We start from the raw sequence: 17,040 nt of genomic DNA on the forward strand, positions 1-17,040 counted from the left end.
TTTTTTTTTGGGGGGGGGGGGGTTGTTTGGGTTTTTTGAGTTCTTTACAACAGAAGAATTGCTCTATCATTGTTCCATAGTCAAAAAATGAGTGAAAGCTAAAGCTCTATTTTTGAGGTGTGCCTTGAGTCTAATCAGGGGTGACTTGAAGCCAACAAGGGGGATCTTGAATCTAAAAATATTAAGAACTACAGCTCTAGAGGGCAGAAGTGTATGCAAATGTCAGCTAATATAAGCTTGAAAGAAATGAGAAATTTTATTGGCTTTAGGGTTACACTATATATTTTCTTAGTAGACTTTTTTTTTCTTGGACTAAATTTTGTGTCTACCCTCCCCCATCTTACAGCTACAGCAGCTTTATACTGCAGATTCAGGAAGGAAGGAACTTATTTCCTTTTGACTTATTGTACAATTTGCTGCATCAACCCTTCCTCTGCATGCTGCAGAAGAACACTGGTTTTGTTTAACTGAAGGAAGATCATACAGAGGTCATAATCATTAAATAGCCTGCCTGTGCAGGACTGAAATCATCCCTCCTCAGTATTATTTGGCACAAATTACTTGAACAGGAAGACTAAGATTTTAGGAGTTCTTAGTTCCTGTTCCTCCATTCAAGCCATGCCTTTTGCAGAGAAAAGGGATTGAAACATCCACATAAGATTAGCCATTTTTATTAAGAGTTTTCACCTCCCTGAACAATAAGTTAAAAAAAGATAAAAAAATTAAATAACAGTTGAGGTTCCAGCCTCCATACAAATATTACAAATAATTAAAAAACAGTTAAAAATAAAATTAACAGGCTTATAATAAATCTCTGGGAAAGAGGTAGCTCTCAAACACCCTTATCTACATGAATGGGGCTAAGTTCTGGCATCTTACATACCTGTAGCATACAGTGGACAGGCACTTGAGGGCAGAACTTGGCCAGAAATGAAAGGAACATATAATAACTTGCCCCTCACCCCAAACACCTGACAACATCTAAACCTATAATCAGTGCACATATGGACATACATTGATATTGGAAGGGTCAGGACAAAACATTTGTGGATTGGGTCTGAAAGCCACTTAGGGTTTTCTATAACAGTTTGGTTTCCTGTACTGTGCTCAGTTAACTGGAATGTCCTTAGAGTTATCTTACCAAGACATGACCACCAGTAATGTTACTGAGCATTCAGCATGTATAAGGTTTACAAGATTGGGCCCACATGCCAAATATCGCTTCATTCTAAGTAGAGATTTGTTTTTTTCTGACCAGAATTTCACTCAATACATGACAGTACAGTGACACAACTCTGTTCTGATACATGAGACCTAGTTCACTGTTTGAATATGGGTTCAGCTGTATTAGGCTGCTAATGCTCATATCCTCATGTTCTTCAGTAGGTTAAACTAAAACAATAGTTGTTTTAGAACAAAGGCACATACAAAATAAACACTTTTTCAAAAAGTTGAAATAAAATGAATAAGTTACTGAGTGATAAAACTTTACAGATACTTGCAAAAGACTAATATTAGTTCTCATATAAAGTAGGGAGGTAACTTACAGTACCGTGCTTGGAAATACTTATTATTTAAAAGTTAGTTTCCTATGGAATGATTTCCAGGTAATCCACAGCAGTGGACATAGCAGTAGTCTATCTGCTTCAGATATGCTGATGTGAAGCATTTTTAAAGCAAACTTGAGAGGAACCCACACAAGTAGTCTCCAAACTAACACTCAGGGTTTCAATGTACTGCATCGATACATGGTTCAGTCCCATTTGTGTGACAGAAGTGCTCAGACTTCCTGCTTTGGATCCAGGCCTCAAGAAAAGATCACTTATTTGGAGAGGACATGGCCTTTGAAATGGATTCCATTCATCTCAGACTCAATCCAAGGAATATACTGGGTGACTCTGGTGTAGACTCCAGGCCTGTTTTCCTGAGCGCAGCCAATTCCCCAGCTGACAATCCCATACAGAGTCATGCTGCCATTGTGTTCACAGACAAGAGGGCCACCGGAATCTCCCTGAAAATGCAAATACAACAGATTGTGTTTGGTTTTCTGAGCATAAAAAACTTTCATTATAGCATCTCTCTCTTACAGGTAAGTTTCTTATATTGTTTAAAATAATGGAACATTTGAATCAGGATTAAATTGTGGGGTTCCTTTACAATGAACTATTTTGCTTATCAAATATAATGTGCAATTAACTCTACAGGAGATGTGCAATTAACTCTATAGGAGATATGCAGCTAAAAGCTGGTTCTGCTCCCTCATTTAAGGTCAGGGAAGGCCCATCCACTTTGTGTGAGGTGCCTGTGCAAAGGCAGTGCACCTCTGTGAACCCATCTCCTACCACATCTCTGCAGAGCTGCGTTTGAGGGAGGCAAAGGGATCTACCAACCACTGTTTCAACAGCTGTAGGAATACAGTAGTAGTTGAAGCTGTCGTAGACTTAAGGCTGCAATCATAGCCATTGAAAAGTGCAGCTGCTCCCTTCTTCCACATACTGGACAGAGGTGTAGGGGAAAGTTTTGCTTTCCCTGCTCCATTCAAAATCTTTTTTGAGCCATGTCTGGCTATTGCAGGGCATACTTAATCAATTACAGAGATATCGTGTTTACATGAAGGAACACCACAATTTCTGGCTCTAAAAATGCATGACTTAGGGTTTTAGTAGTGTATTCTGCAAGGACTCTCTCTCAGAAGTAGTTTGAAAAAAAATATATAACCACTCTTACCTTGCAGGCATCGACTTTCCAGTGAATATCCCCAGCACAGACCATGTTTCTGGTAATTTTATAGTCTTTGTAGTATTTATCCCGGCACAGAGATTGTGATAGTAAGTTCACATTGGCTGACTTCAGTATTTGAGAGTAGAAATAGTCAACTGCAAACAACAGGAACTAGTTGAGACAGGCCTTTTCCAAAAATTCTAATGCCATTTTTTGTGCAGATGTACTACACAAGACATATTCCTATTCTGTCTATTTTTCTGTACATAAACTGTAGTTGTTCATAGCCTAGGATTTTCAAAGTAACTCATGGCAATAGGCTCCAGGTGAAGTAACCCCTTTAAAAATGCCAGCCATGGCTCTTTATAGTCTCCTTCAATTTCCATGTTTAGATTTTATGATGCTCTTTATTTCTGTTAAGAATTCTATTTCAGCATTCTGCCAAGTATGAAGTGCCCAACATCAACATCATGATGGGAGAGATGAAAATTTATCTTGGTATATGGCAGTAGGGAGTAATACCACACAGCGTATGGGTTACTGCAGTGGCAGAGTGTAAGGAACACTGTTACTTCTGAATTTTGGGATCAAGATAGATTACGTAGAGGAAATATATAGTTCTATCTATATTAACAATATTAAGAGACTGTGTTTCCACTATATCATGCTCAAACTGTGTGCCAGCTTGCCCTGCTCTTTTCTCAAGTGATTAAAAAAATCCCCTAACCAAGGTTTTTTATTTGTATTTAAAAAGAAAAAGTGACAGTGACACCTGGCCTTTTATATAGCACAGAGTAATACTTGGTCCTTTATGCACCAAACCTAAAGTAAGAGGTACAACAGATTCCCAAGTCTGATTAGTCTCATAGCCCTCATTCCATGAATACAAGTTTGAGAAGTGGAGCAATTTACTTACAGTTATCTTGTTTCCCATAGCCAGAAACTTCACATTGGGTGTTGTCCCTTAGTTCCAGGTTTTCAGGTGGCAAACAAACAATTTTGACATATTCAGATTCAACTGCACATTGCCCAGATGCTGACTGTATTTTCATCAAAGCTAAACAAACAAAATCAGAGGGTGCACTTAATGTTGTATAGGAAATATTCATAATAAATGCTATACTTATACACAAATTCTATCATACAATCATAGGGCCTGAGTCATAGCTGGGATATTTTTTGGTCCCAACTCCATCTTTGTCAAGTTGAAACTGGTAAGCTTTCCAGCCTTCACTTTCAATTACCTGCATGATAATGAATGACAAAACTCTGAGAAATAGACTTCTCATGGATGGAAATGAGACCCTACTAGCCAGGTGAATCTTTTCTCAATTGTTCTTTGACAGGATACCAGGGTTAGCAATGTGTGTGTAACACATTAAACCACACACAGCAACTGAGTCACACCCTGACTTAAGCACCTGTTATTAAAACTTCAACTTTAAGCCTGGATCAGTGAAAAACAGAATGTGCCTTTTTTTTTTCCTGAAGGGGGCCAGGGTGTGTGGAACTGGGTAGCAAGTGCAAAACAACTAAATCTGTTCTGATAAAATGCTGGCTGGTACAAGAGGGATTTCTTGCCTGATATAGACCTAATTCTCTCTCTCCTTACTTTAACTTAAACAGCTTCTTTCTCCTTATGTGACAATAATACATTAGACTCCAGTTTTGAGAGATGTGTTTTAGATGGCACTTACCAATATCATTCTCATAACCGCCTGACTCATCTGAAAATCGTGGATGAGTGATTATTCTTTTCACCTGAAACTTCTGTTCTTTTTTATCAGTGGAATTCAGCTGGGATTTTCCAAGAATAACTGTATATTCTGATGGGTTTATCCTGGATGGAAGATAAAGAAGAAGACATAAAGATATTCGGCTTCTGAAAACATGAGCAAGGTTTGTTAAATTTTATTCATAATGTGGGTCAAGCCTTAGTTATGTGAACATTTGTCTTCCTATTCCTGTTTCATAACATGCATATGGTTACTTCTCTAATTGCTTATATGGTATAGCAGATTAGGTCACTGTGAAAGTCTGAGCCTAAGTATTTCCTATGGTAGGGGTGTCCAAACTCTGGCTCACTTGCCACAAGACTAGGGGCCTGAGCAGAAAACTCAGCAGCAGGTAGGGCAAGAAACAGATGGCACAGGAGCACATTGGGCAAGGAGTACAGGGCAGGAAGCAGAGCAGCAGATTAGGAAGGGGAAGAGGATCCGAGTGGCACTCAGGAAAGGTGTGGTTAATTTATGGCACACCTGCAAAAAAAGTTGTCCCCCTCTGTTCTAAAGAGTGGAGATTCCCAATTCTCCATTTGAAAAGAATGAGTATTCAGATCCCCACACATACTTTGATAAAACCCCATCCTCAATCTATTTCTAACTAGCTCTCTTGTTTTTTTCTAAAATCTTTAGCCTCTTCTTGGTAATGAGCCCTCTTGAAGCACCTTAAATCCCAGGGGAACTGACACTATGTTATCAGCCAGCTTCCCATGAAGTATTCTGTGAAGATGGTAGATGACAGGCAAGTTGAAAACAAGTTTTGAGAAGAGCTGAGCCACAAAAAATCCTGGCTTAAAGTTATTGTAAATTTCCACCTGAATTTGTTTTTTTTAAGTTATAACCTGGTAGGTCCACTCTGTCACACCGTTCCTATTTTATTATGACATGGAAGATTTAGGCTTTCTGTGGCTTAATCTTAATATATGTCCTCTTGGCATTGCTTAAAAGAGCAAATTTGTTGACAGTTACTGCTGTGTTATGTTTAAGTAAATGGCCATTGCCCTAAGAGGTCAAGCTAAGAAAAGTGGAAATAGCAAAAGGAGCATTAATGCTGACACTTACTCTTTTTGGAAGCAGTGTGCTGCAGTAAGCAACCAGCAAGGGTGGATGAGACTGCCACCACACACAAACTGATTCTCAGCTGCTTTCTTTGAATAATGATAGATGGTACCTATCCAAGGCTGAGACTCTATCTTTGCAGTTGTCCCGCTAACGATTTTGTAGTACTTGGTCTGTCTCCTTTGGCCACATGTAGGCCCTGTAAAATAAAGGAAAATCTTTTTTTCAAATGCACTTATAGTATGGCAGCCAATCACCTGTCCACGTGCTGAAAATAAAAAATAGTGAGTCATGAAAATGTCAAGATGGTGTTCACACTTATACCATCCAGCCCTTATGAAGATGTTAATTTTAAGCGGCACATGTTATATGGTGTTTCTGCCTTTAGTTTATCAACAGAAGATATTTGAGCATAGAGGGCACCTATACATGTGCAGCATGGCTGCTCTGACACACAGTAATTACAGTGCTTCAAAACAGACTTGATTAATTGAGTCTGCTAGAGTATAGTAATTACTGTGCTCCAGCAGACTCCAGCATCACATGTATCAGCATCCTGCACTGAAAAATGGCAGCAGAGGTGCTTTAACTAAACCTTGTTCAACAAGCTTTAGATAAAGCGCCCCCACTGCCATTTCAGTGCAGGGATGCTGATACATGTGATGTTCCAGGCTCTTTAAAGTCCCCTTCCTTCTCCCCACCCCCTGGGGCGCTCATGTATAAATCCCCTAAGAGTGTAACAACAGAATTCGGTCCTCACACATGCTAAAACTCTCCAGTTTGAAGTTCCACACTTCCTGTCAAAAGTACATGTATAAAGTAAACCAGAGTACGATTAAAGTAAGTGCTAGCTTACCTGTGTCACTGTGACACATTTGTATATTACAAACGTGTGGCACGATCTGGAACCCTTTCTTAACATAACACCACGGTTTAGATCTTCCATCTGGATTTCTGGAGAATGAGAAAGAAAAATCATTTGTTCACTATGACTACTAAATACTAATGACTCAATAAAAGCCTAACATCCCTCAACAAGAATTATCAGAGCTCTTCTATTGAAAAAATATATTAAAGGAGTTACTTCACAGAAGGATAATAGTAAATGTCTGATAACAAAAACTAATAGCTCATTAATTTTATTAATTCATAGGATCATAGGAAAGTAGGGCTGGAAGGACTTCACAATGTCAACTAATCCAGCCCCCTACTCAAGGCAGGATCATCCCTGACTAAAACCTCCCAGCCAAGTGTCTGCCTAACCTGCTCTTGAAAACTTCCAACAATGGAGATTCCATTTTTTCTATGTAGCCTGTTCCAATGCTTAACTCCCTTATAGGCAGAAAATCTCTCCTAATTGCCAACCTAAATTTCCCCTGCTAAATCTTGAGGCCATTGCTTCTACTCTTGACCCTTATAGTCATGGAGAAAAGCCCATCTCCACCTTCTCTGTAATAGTTGCATTGGTTCTTCTCTTTAAAGGGCCACTTCTGCAAAATGCCAAGAGTCCCCAAATACCATTAATTTCAGTGGAAGATCTGGAGACTAGGTAGTTTGCACAATTTACCCAAATATTTGCAATCCAATTTTAGCAAGTAGCTCTTTGAAGCTCCTGGCATTTCACTGAATATATACCATTATTACAGGAACTTTGGGGCTGAAGAGTGTGTGTGATAGCACTTAGTAACTGTTTCATTATTGTACCTGCAGTAGTTGTGTTTGCCCAGTCCAAGCTGCAGAGCATCCCTCATGTTTGCATTGTAGGGTCTCCTAAGTAATGAGGGAGAGTCCCATGACAAACATTCTTTGTTGTACTCGCACTCAGACACCGTTCCTCTATAGTCTTGACCATTTTCATTAAAACATCGCGTTTCAGAGTCTGAAATATGAATATAAAGTTGGCAGCCTGTTTGGGATTGTTAACAGTAAAAAATAAGCCATGTAGCCCTTCCAATAAGAAAAAGATTGATTGGTCTAAAATGTCAGATGGTTGCAACATTCTGCATACACAATTCTGCATATGTGTGTGCATTCATTATAATTTTTCACTAAGGTCTAGGGGTTTTGGTATCAAATATATACCTAATTTTCAGGCTTATATTACCCTTTATTTAAGAATCTCAGCCTACTTCACCTAGCTAACAAAGTCTCCCAAAACCTCTGGAGAAACATTCCAAACAAACAGGCTAAGTAAAGACAGTCAAAAATCTTGAGGCTGAATCAATTCAGTCTTCACAGGTTAGTCTAAGTTATATAGATTGGACTGATAAAGAAGTGAACAGACATTCACTTTTGATTCTGGAAATGCAGCCACATGCCTGCAGTGGCCCAGGCTGGAGGCCGGGGTGGGGGAAGGGGGACACTAAAGCAGGCCTCCCTGCTCGGCTGCTGCAGACAGCTTTGGCCAAGGCTAGCTCACCTACCTTGTCGGTGGTGGGGTGGTACAAAGTATTCTGGGATGCTGGGGGACTGTGAGTTAACTTGAATCTAGAGTGGATCTGGGACAGAAGTTCAATAAACCAATTTAATCTAAATCAGTTAAGTCTGATGCTACATATGCCCAGGTTTATCTTAAACGAGTTTCAGCCATTTTGAAAGTGAACTTCTGTTGTGCTACAGATTTGAACCTGTTTCAGATCACTTGTATTAATTTATGTGTAGTTTCTGTTCCTAGCTACAGAGTGTATCTTACAAAGTGGGAAACTGAATTGGAGAGGTCATGACCTTCAAGAAGTAGGGAAAAGAACCAGAAGTGCTAACTACCTTTATTCTAATACAGTGATTCTCAGCCTTTTTGGACTTGAGGCATCCCTCAAATGTACTCAATGGTTGACAGTCAGTGTTCTGATGTTTTGGCATTGCTTCTTTCTCCTGTGTATTAGTAATAGATACCAATCTAGAGGCCTTCTTTATTGGTACACAAAAAAGAGGTAATAACTTGTAAATTCAGAAAATGAGTGTTAGGAAGGAGGAGGAATCTAGACTGGGATAGGAACTATTCCACCTTACCTATTTCACAGTGATTCCCTCTATATCCATTTGGACATGAGCAACGGCTAATCCTGGAAAAGAGTGTATAGGAAATGCAAGTTCCTCCATTCAGACAATTACAATCTGTTAACAGAAGACATCAATAAGCAAGGTTACAATTTGTCAATAGTTCCAAAATGTGTAGTTGAAGGCTGCACATTTAGTATATAAATATCCAAAAGGAATGTGTTCTGTCTTGTGCTATGTGCACTTACTGTGCAACAACTAGTTTTAGGCTATAAAAGTAGAAGTGGCAAGTATTTACCTTTGTGTCTCAATTTGTGTTTGCTGGGTAAGTCGTACAATTTCTGTCTATTCCAAACCTAAAGGGAGAAAAAAATAGAAGTTTTTTTTTGGTTATGGAATATTTTCTTTTAAACTGTTGTATTATTTATGTCTGTGTCTCTGAAGCATATGCATGTAGACCTATTCCTGGATCTACACCTGCAGTCTTGAGCAGCACACATGCAGCTGATTGATAAGCACACCTGAATTTCAATTCATTGACTCAACATTATAATTGCAGTTCTTCTTGGAAAGCCTTAAGCAGTCCCACAAGCCAAACCCAAATGGCTACCTAAGGCAGGGGTTGGCAGTGTTTTTGGGCAGAGTGCCAAAAACACCCACAGCCTTGACTTGTAAGATGTTGGAGTGCCAGGATCACATGGCGGGGGAGCCAGGAGGGCCCCAATCTTTGTTTCTGCAGTTCAGCTCTGGCCCCTTCCCTGCCATCTGCACCAAAGAACATGTGCCAAGTAAAATGTCTGTGTGTGGTACTCTGGCTCCCATGCTGGGGGTTGCCTACCCCTGAACTAGGGCATTCGGGGGGAGACTATATTACTGCCCTCTGATAAATCTCAGTGACCTCCTAGAAACTGAGGTTCTGTGACTGGATTAGTATTAAGAAAAACAAAGTAAGAGGAAAAAATCCTGTCTGCACCTTTCTAATAACTATTTAAGGTCTCTCCGGAAGACCACTTTAGTGTTTCCTTTTCACCATAAGTAGAAGAAAGGTAGATGGAAATAACAAACAAGTTCAAAATACAGTCATGCCATCAGATAAAGCCAGTTGTTTGCAAGCATTAGAAAGTAGAATTCTAATAATAGGCCAAGTTCAGAGATGAAAGGAGAAGTTATTGGTTATGGTCAATAAAGGAGGTAAACAATAGCTGCTATGAGTGGGTGGCCCTGCATATTTCAAAACTTACAGAGTCTAGTCCTGTGACAAGCATGCCCAGCATTACTGAGATGATGGCAAGTGACTTCATGGTTTTGGGTAAGGTCTGGTTTAGTTCCTCTTCTCTTATCTGCGGTTTTTGGTGGGGAGTTTGTTTCTGAAAATAAAAATGGAGCTTAGAAGCGTGTTGTGGCTTGGAGGGCCAGGTTACTTTCTTTATTTTGTCTTTATTCATGTGCTTGACTTCATCACAAATCATGGTACTATTAATTAGAAGAAGAAGTAAAGGCAGTGACTTTGTACAACTATTTGCCCTTCATTTTTACAGGCCAAAAGAGTGCTTATTGTTTTTTACTTTAAAACATAGCTACCGTGTCAATTTGAATTTTTGCCTAGCCCCTTTCCTGAAGCTGAAAAGTTTCTCCGTTTTGCAGTTGGATATAGATATGGAAGCTGAGCAAGTCTACAGTGAGCAACTCTTGTAGAAAAAACACTTGTACAGGCAATTCAATATATAGGTGACTCCAAAAAAAGGACACGTTCTGATTTCACTTTCCACAGACTTGCAAAAAAACTAGAAAGGGGGCATAAAGAATTTCATTGCAAAATGTACCTTGAAACATCTTGCTTTGGTCAATTCAGGTATCAAAATTAATATTATTTTGCATCCTCTTTTCAAGCATTGGTGCAAAGTAATATTACTGATTTTTGTAACTTCAATTTAAAAAGCAGAGGGTAGAATGGAGAGCTCCCTTGTTATTCTACTATCACGCCGATGTAGAGTTGTAAGGAATGTGATGACAAGGTTACTTGGTTGCAGTTCAGGTTTGTTATCTATTTTGAAGGGATGGTAGTAGTTCATGATAAGACTTTTCAAAAGTGCCCATCAACCATGGGAGCAGGGCAGAGTTTCATAAGAGCTCATGTCTTATTTAAGTACTTACATTGCCCTGGATATGAACTGTGGATGCTGAGCACAGGGAAAAAAAATGACCACTTCATTAAGGTACCATCTAAATCTGACGTTTGCTTTTTCTCCATTTATTTGGAGTTTTGAAAGCTAGTAAGTAAAAAGACTTTGGACATATTCTGTCCTGGTTTTGCAGATGCAATTGCCTCTGTCAGCCAGAAGGACTGTGCGCATGTAGCAAAGGCCAGCTTGCCTGATGTCAATGGCAATCTGCCGATAATAGACTGCTTTTCCAAGCCAATTTTGAATTGTTTTTCAAAGACAAAGAAGTAACTGGTTTTCATGTTTCTAAAGCAAGTCAGTTCAATTAAGTGGAATGTAAATTTTTTCCTGCAACAAAAATTGTATTCCTGGAGTAACAAAAACAAGGGATAAATGTCCAAAAGGGATGTCTAAATGCTGAAAGAACCTAAACTATAAGCAGTGCTGGTTAAACAGTGCTAGAAAACAACATGTGTCTCAGATATATAGATATATGCATTTCTCAAATTCATTTAGATTGAAAATGGTTTAGCAGAGCAATAAATCTGCAATCTGGATTTGTAGTCTGCAGTTTTTAACACATTAAAACAACCGGTCATTTATTTGCAAACAGAATTTAGGAAATCCAATTCTTCAACACCACTAATAACACAACGTTATAGGCTGTGGGAGGTTGCATTATACAATGTTTGGAATGTAAACCTAGCAATCAAAATCAGCTTTGCAAAAATGCAGCTTTTCCTATAGGCTTTTGAAAAAGACATCAATTTTACAATGCCACGAGGACAGTGTGTGCCTGTAAAATACAACTGGATTTTAAAGGTATGGTACTTACCAGTTCACTAACAATGCTGCAGGCTTGCCGTGTTCTGACCTGACAGTGCCAAAGGCTTGCAGTGCTCTGTGCTGTTACAGCAGCAGCCTTAGAGCTGGAGACTCTTTAGCAATCCAAGCTCACCACAGATTCCCACTGTTCTGCAGAGGAAGCACATCACTATTTAAACCCTTAGCCTGAATTGTGATTGGTTGGCTCTTGTCAGTCAAGCATTCCTTTTTGATGACCACAGCAGTGTAGGTTTATATTGCCTTAATCTTTTCACCACTAGGAGAATTAAGAAAAGTGCATGTTTAACTCTCTGCAAACAGAAACCTCTGAATTACTCAGGAGGGGAATTCTAAATGCTACTTACTATAGTTTCAGTGGTGTGGGGGAGAAGCAAATAATTCATAATATAAGAGGTAAAATTCACCATATTCATAGTTTGGTCTTCATGAGTTCCTTATCTTTATGTGTCTGGTGACAGTCAATAAAAATCTTACTGGAATGGAGAAGAACACCGAGGGGTTAAAACAGTATGTAACAGCATTAATCAAGCAGTTACATGTTTCTATAAACCCTACCATAGTACAGGAACCTAAAATTCTTTACCATCTGTGGGTGCCCTCTTGTGGACCAGAGCAAAATTTAACCCCATACATTAAGGAAAATCATTTCTTCTGGTGAAATACTGACATTGTTAGGGGACATCAGGCATGTTTTATGTGCCAAGAGCACTGAACGAGTTTTTAGAACATAGGTGAAGAGTACCATCTCTAACTGAAACTCAGGAAGGTAAAATGTGGGTTAACAAAATGCATTACTTGAGCTGAAATGGTTAGATCATAGAATTCAGGGAATGGAAATAATTTTTTATCCTATCCAAAGCTATTTGCCATTTCCTATAGAGTAATACATTGTCCAGAGAAATATTGCATAGCCTCTTATTCACTGCTGAAGTACTCCACCTTCTGCCTGATTTCAGACTAACACAGCTAACTACCTCTTTAACAGGTGAAAACATGGGCATGTCCTGAGGGGTTGATCTATATATGAACCAAAGAGTTCTGTGGATATGATAGGTAGCCTACCAGCATACAAAGAGTTCCTTTTTGATGTGAAGATCCTTTGATCCTCTTGTCATGTGAAGATCCATCCTTGAAAATGGTTTGGGGGTGTCACTAACACAGGAGTACAAGAACAGCTGATGAAATGTCCCTTACAGGACTGGGTCTGGAGCATCTGTTTTGTGGGATAATGAATGGCAGCATCTGTGTGAAGAAGCAATGACAGAGAGCAAAATAGAGTTCAAACAAACTCTCTGCTTTGGCTTCCGTAACAAATACTTGCCTTGTTAGAGGTTCATGTAGCGGTCAAACATGCTCTCAGTTCTTTATCCATCTCTGGAAGCTAGTATTGGGACAGTTGCTTTGATTTTGCAAGCAAGTAGAGTTTATGGTTACTGAATAGAAAGAAATAAATTGAATAGATTAATTTGGAGACTCAAAAATAGAAAACCAACCAGTACTTTCTAAATTTCAGTAAAACCACTTCTATCTCTTGTCATGGTGATAAAAGATACCAATGTAAAGGAGAATACTTAGTCCATCTTGATAATACAGAGCTGTTACCAAAAGTAGAAAATGGGCCAAACTGTACCAAGATATAATAGTTATGCAGCCTGTTGGCTTCAGTTGAATTATCTGTTGTATAAATTATGGAAACATTTACTTTAAATTTTAGAGAAAATTAAGAATACTGATTCACTTGCATATTTTTCATATAACATTTAGAACAGTTGGGGAAAAGTAGGATAAAGTAGAAATCCCTTCTCTTCCATTCCCTGTAGAACTTAAAATGCCTTGTTTTAAGATGTTTTAGCAGTCCTTGAGCTAAATGTTTCCCTAATGTAAAAGCCCTCTGGCCAGTGAAGTGATAAAAATTGATTCCTCCTTAATAGGACACACCTACATGTCTTGAACTACTAATAACCATAGAATTACATTTAAACTACATAACCTTAAAACACATGCTGTTGTGGATGAAGAGAAGACTTAGACCTCTAATCCAATCCATCTTCCTTGTCTGATAAAAGCTCAATGCTATTGTAATATTAGAAAAGGAAAATTAAATGTAGTTAGAATTACTTCTGAAATGGGCTTAATTTACTATAGGGTGTTCTTAAACATATTTTATCATAAATTTACTTGTCTATCCTACCTCATCTCCCTTAGTCTAATAGAATTCCAATATTCTCACTGATATAGTGTTGGTTCATCCCTAGTTACCAATATAGTCTTAGGGAAGTCACTGTCGATGTGATTTAATGGGCCTGAAGTTGTGCAACAGATAGATGGAGCTCCAGCTCTGTTTCTAGAGATAGGAGAAGATGTATTTTGTAGCACTATGCAAATATCTGTTCCCACTCCAGCCTTTGAATTCAAACTTGTTCAAAGAAGAGGCCTGAATTCTGTTGAAAATGTCTTCAAAATTTTCTTTTTTTTTAGTTGAAAGGAGGGGAAAGAAGGCAACAGGAGTGGTAAAGTCAACTTGGAGCAGTACTAAGACTTAAGCTTGGGACTAGGTGGATGACAACAGTGCCATGAGTTAACAGGAATCCAGATTAAATCTGGCCAGAGGATATTGTGCTTAGTCTTGCTCACTTGTTTGATATATTCACAGACATTAAGATAGAACCAAGGTTGCTGTTGCCCCCTAGAACCCAAAGGCAGAACAATCCAAAGAGCCGAAAGAGGATTCAAAGGGATGGAGGGAGGATGCATGGGAGTGACTGGCTTTTTTGGGGTGAGGAGGGAGCAGGTTAGGTCACTGTGTGATTCACAGAGGGGAGTGGAGAAGGGAAGTGAGCAGACCCTGAACTGGTGGGCCCTACCCAAGCCAGACAGCTCCACTTTCTTCTCCTTCAGCCCTATGAAAGAACGTACCAGACTCCACCTGCTTCCCAGACCTTCTTTATGGGAAAACAAGGGTCAGCTTATGGCAACTAGGTTTCCTCTCTGATTCTTACATCTGCCTGAGGAACAACAGTAGAGAGCACCTCTCTGGGGGCAGAACAGGCTTAGGTAGGGAACAAGCCTCCCTACACAAAGTCTTTGTTCCTTATCATCTCATGAGATGGTCAGGTTAGTGATCCTCTCCCCAGATCTCTGTGGAAGATATGCAGAGTTTTCACATCTCCCCTAGTCATCTCTCCCTCCAAACAGTATGGTCTGCACTTCTTATGCAAGCATAGAGGCCACATGGTGGAAAGGCCTGTCCCTCTTTAACTTCTTTCTAGGATGGGTAATTTTCAACTGCCATGACACTCTGCCAGAGTTGCTGTCCAACCACAGTCCCACTTGATCTCTTTGGGCCAATTTTTTTGTTGGAATATTGAGAATGAGTGTACGTCTACTGCAAACCACAGCGTGGTGAAAAACTATCCAAGCAAGCTCAGATACTAGAAGCACTGTACTTGCCTGCTTCCTGAGATGCTTCTGAGCAGTGTAAATTAGCTTTGTGCTGCCATGACTAGACTGCTTCTGTCCGAGCTAACTTATTTATAATTAACTCCATCTCTACAGTACATTACAGTCTGCACTGTAGATAATGTTAAAGCTCTATCTGAAATAACCCTTTGCACCTATTATATCCCGTCATGGCTGATCTTTCACGTGGTAGAAATCTTACTGCATCCTATTATATAAAGACTGTAACAGGAAATAGAAATAAGGGAGGCTTTCATAACCCAGAATCTAAATGGCTTAGAATGAATAGTGAGTTAATGAAAGGCTTGCCAAAGAGACTGTGGAACGGCTAACTCAGCACTGAACTTTGACTAGAAATGAACTTTGACTCAAACTTGAAGAAAGAAGCTAAAGCTGAGTTATGTTCCAAAACTGTATGATTGGTATCGGTGACTTGTGATCAAGTCTTACTCTTTGACCTTTTACTTCCTGTGTGCTGCATTCTTCATTACATAAAGAATGACACTTCTTTATCATTTGTCCAATGTGGCTACAGTTTAATTGTAGACTTTGATCAAAGTTTGGCAAAAGTGTGTACAGAGAGGAGGGTAAGGGACATCTGAAGAAAGCATGGGGGCTACTGAAACTGTCAGTGGTGATTCCATAGATGGCATGTTACTCCATAGTAGGATTCTAGGGTCCTGGTTTATATAATGTAAGTTCCTAAATTAAGATGCAGTGTCTGCTGTTTGAGCAGATACTCTGATCTCAAACAGAGCAGGCTGGTCCAGGGAAGAGAAAAAATGTAAATGCTTTTTTGTATTGTTGCTCCATATGGCCTGACCCTGCAAATCCCTTGCATTACTATTGCATCCTTTAACAATTCTTGTGGACATCAATGGGAGATTTAGCCTTCTAAGGCTTTCAGGATCTGAGCCACAGCATCACTTAGCTTTCAGCCACTGTTAAAAGAATCAGCCACATTTTGTAGTTCAGGTATCTTGAGCATGGGTGACTGGTACCACCTTAGTCCAGGGTGGGGCATGTGCCCCTCCCAGTGACCAGTCAACGACTGGGGGGCAGGATGTCCCCCCATGGCCAATCTCACCGCAGCACTCCCACTCTCCGGCTGGCACTCATGGGGGGGACACCAGCACTCCCACCTGGCCCCTGCCCATTGCCTAAGCAGCAGGTAAGCACAGCCTGTCAGGGGATGCACCAACGTTCTCAGGGGGTGCACATGCACACCCGTGCACCCCCTATGTGTCGCCACTGATCTTGAGTATATTTGACTAGTCTGTCAACCTAAGCAAACTTAGAAGACAGAACATTCCAGCTGGGTGAGAACACTGATCTTTTTAAAGAAGTGTAGGCTCAGTTATTTAGGATTGTGGGATTTAGAGAAATTGTAAAGATCACAGTTGATTTTCATTCTGATGTTGTTTGTGGTTTGTTCAGGAAGAAATAAAATGTGTCCACTATACATTTTCTTATGACCGCTAGTTGACACCAAAAATAGATTTCTCAGATAGTTTAATTAACAATTTAAACACAACTACAAATCCCTCCACAGGTTTCCTTGGACATACAGTTTTACCCTAACTAGTGCCTCTTATGAATATGATCTTAATATTCCTTGTCTGGAATCATAGACTGGTTCAGCAAGAAAGTTTGAGACATTTGTGTAGTAATAGAGCCCACCATGTGTTTAAAGAGGCTTCAGTTCTTTGCCCTACCTAGCCCATATAGCTATAGTGGCAGATCGTTTTGCAAAGTGCCGTTGAAGCTAGTGTGTATCTGCACAGATGCCGCAGTCCCTTCATGTGGGTGAAGTTCTGGGATTACAGCTCAGATGTGTTCACTTAGGGCATGGTTCTGATTTCTCAAACTTGGGCTTTATACTTTAAGAGAGATTTACTGGAGTGCCTTCTGATTTACAAGAGGTACAATTTAGATCAGAATTAGATCTACTAAGTGCTTAATCACCCTGAAATAGGAAAGTGGAACTGGCTTCTTCATTGCTCATGGCCCATCAT

At 39.6% G+C, this 17,040-nt stretch overlaps 1 protein-coding gene across 1 annotated transcript; it reads right to left on the reverse strand.

Annotated features, from left to right (window-relative positions):
• Positions 1-655: 655 nt before the first annotated feature.
• PLAU (plasminogen activator, urokinase) lies at positions 656-11,686 on the reverse strand. The gene is made up of 11 exons (XM_019502387.1): positions 11,556-11,686; positions 9,800-9,925; positions 8,857-8,914; positions 8,571-8,675; positions 7,266-7,440; positions 6,418-6,515; positions 5,565-5,760; positions 4,419-4,561; positions 3,638-3,778; positions 2,728-2,876; positions 656-2,011 (listed from the first exon to the last, which is right to left on the reverse strand). The coding sequence occupies exons 2-11, from the start codon at positions 9,857-9,859 to the stop codon at positions 1,823-1,825; spliced, it is 1,314 nt and encodes a 437-aa protein (XP_019357932.1). The 5' UTR covers positions 9,860-9,925; positions 11,556-11,686; the 3' UTR covers positions 656-1,822.
• Positions 11,687-17,040: the final 5,354 nt, after the last annotated feature.

Source organism: Gavialis gangeticus, unplaced genomic scaffold (genome assembly GCF_001723915.1).
Source record: "Gavialis gangeticus isolate Ggan-Ray unplaced genomic scaffold, GavGan_comp1, whole genome shotgun sequence".
Taxonomy (NCBI): Eukaryota; Metazoa; Chordata; order Crocodylia; family Gavialidae; genus Gavialis; species Gavialis gangeticus.

Coding starts and splice junctions, on each gene's coding strand:
- PLAU (XM_019502387.1), bottom strand. CDS start 9,859: ATGAAGTCACTTGCCATCATCTCAGTAATGCTGGGCATGCTTGTCACA. Junction 5,761..6,417: donor AATGTGTCACAGTGACACAG/GTAAGCTAGCAC, acceptor TTTATTTTACAG/GGCCTACATGTGGCCAAAGG. Junction 2,012..2,727: donor GGAAAGTCGATGCCTGCAAG/GTAAGAGTGGTT, acceptor TTGCATTTTCAG/GGAGATTCCGGTGGCCCTCT.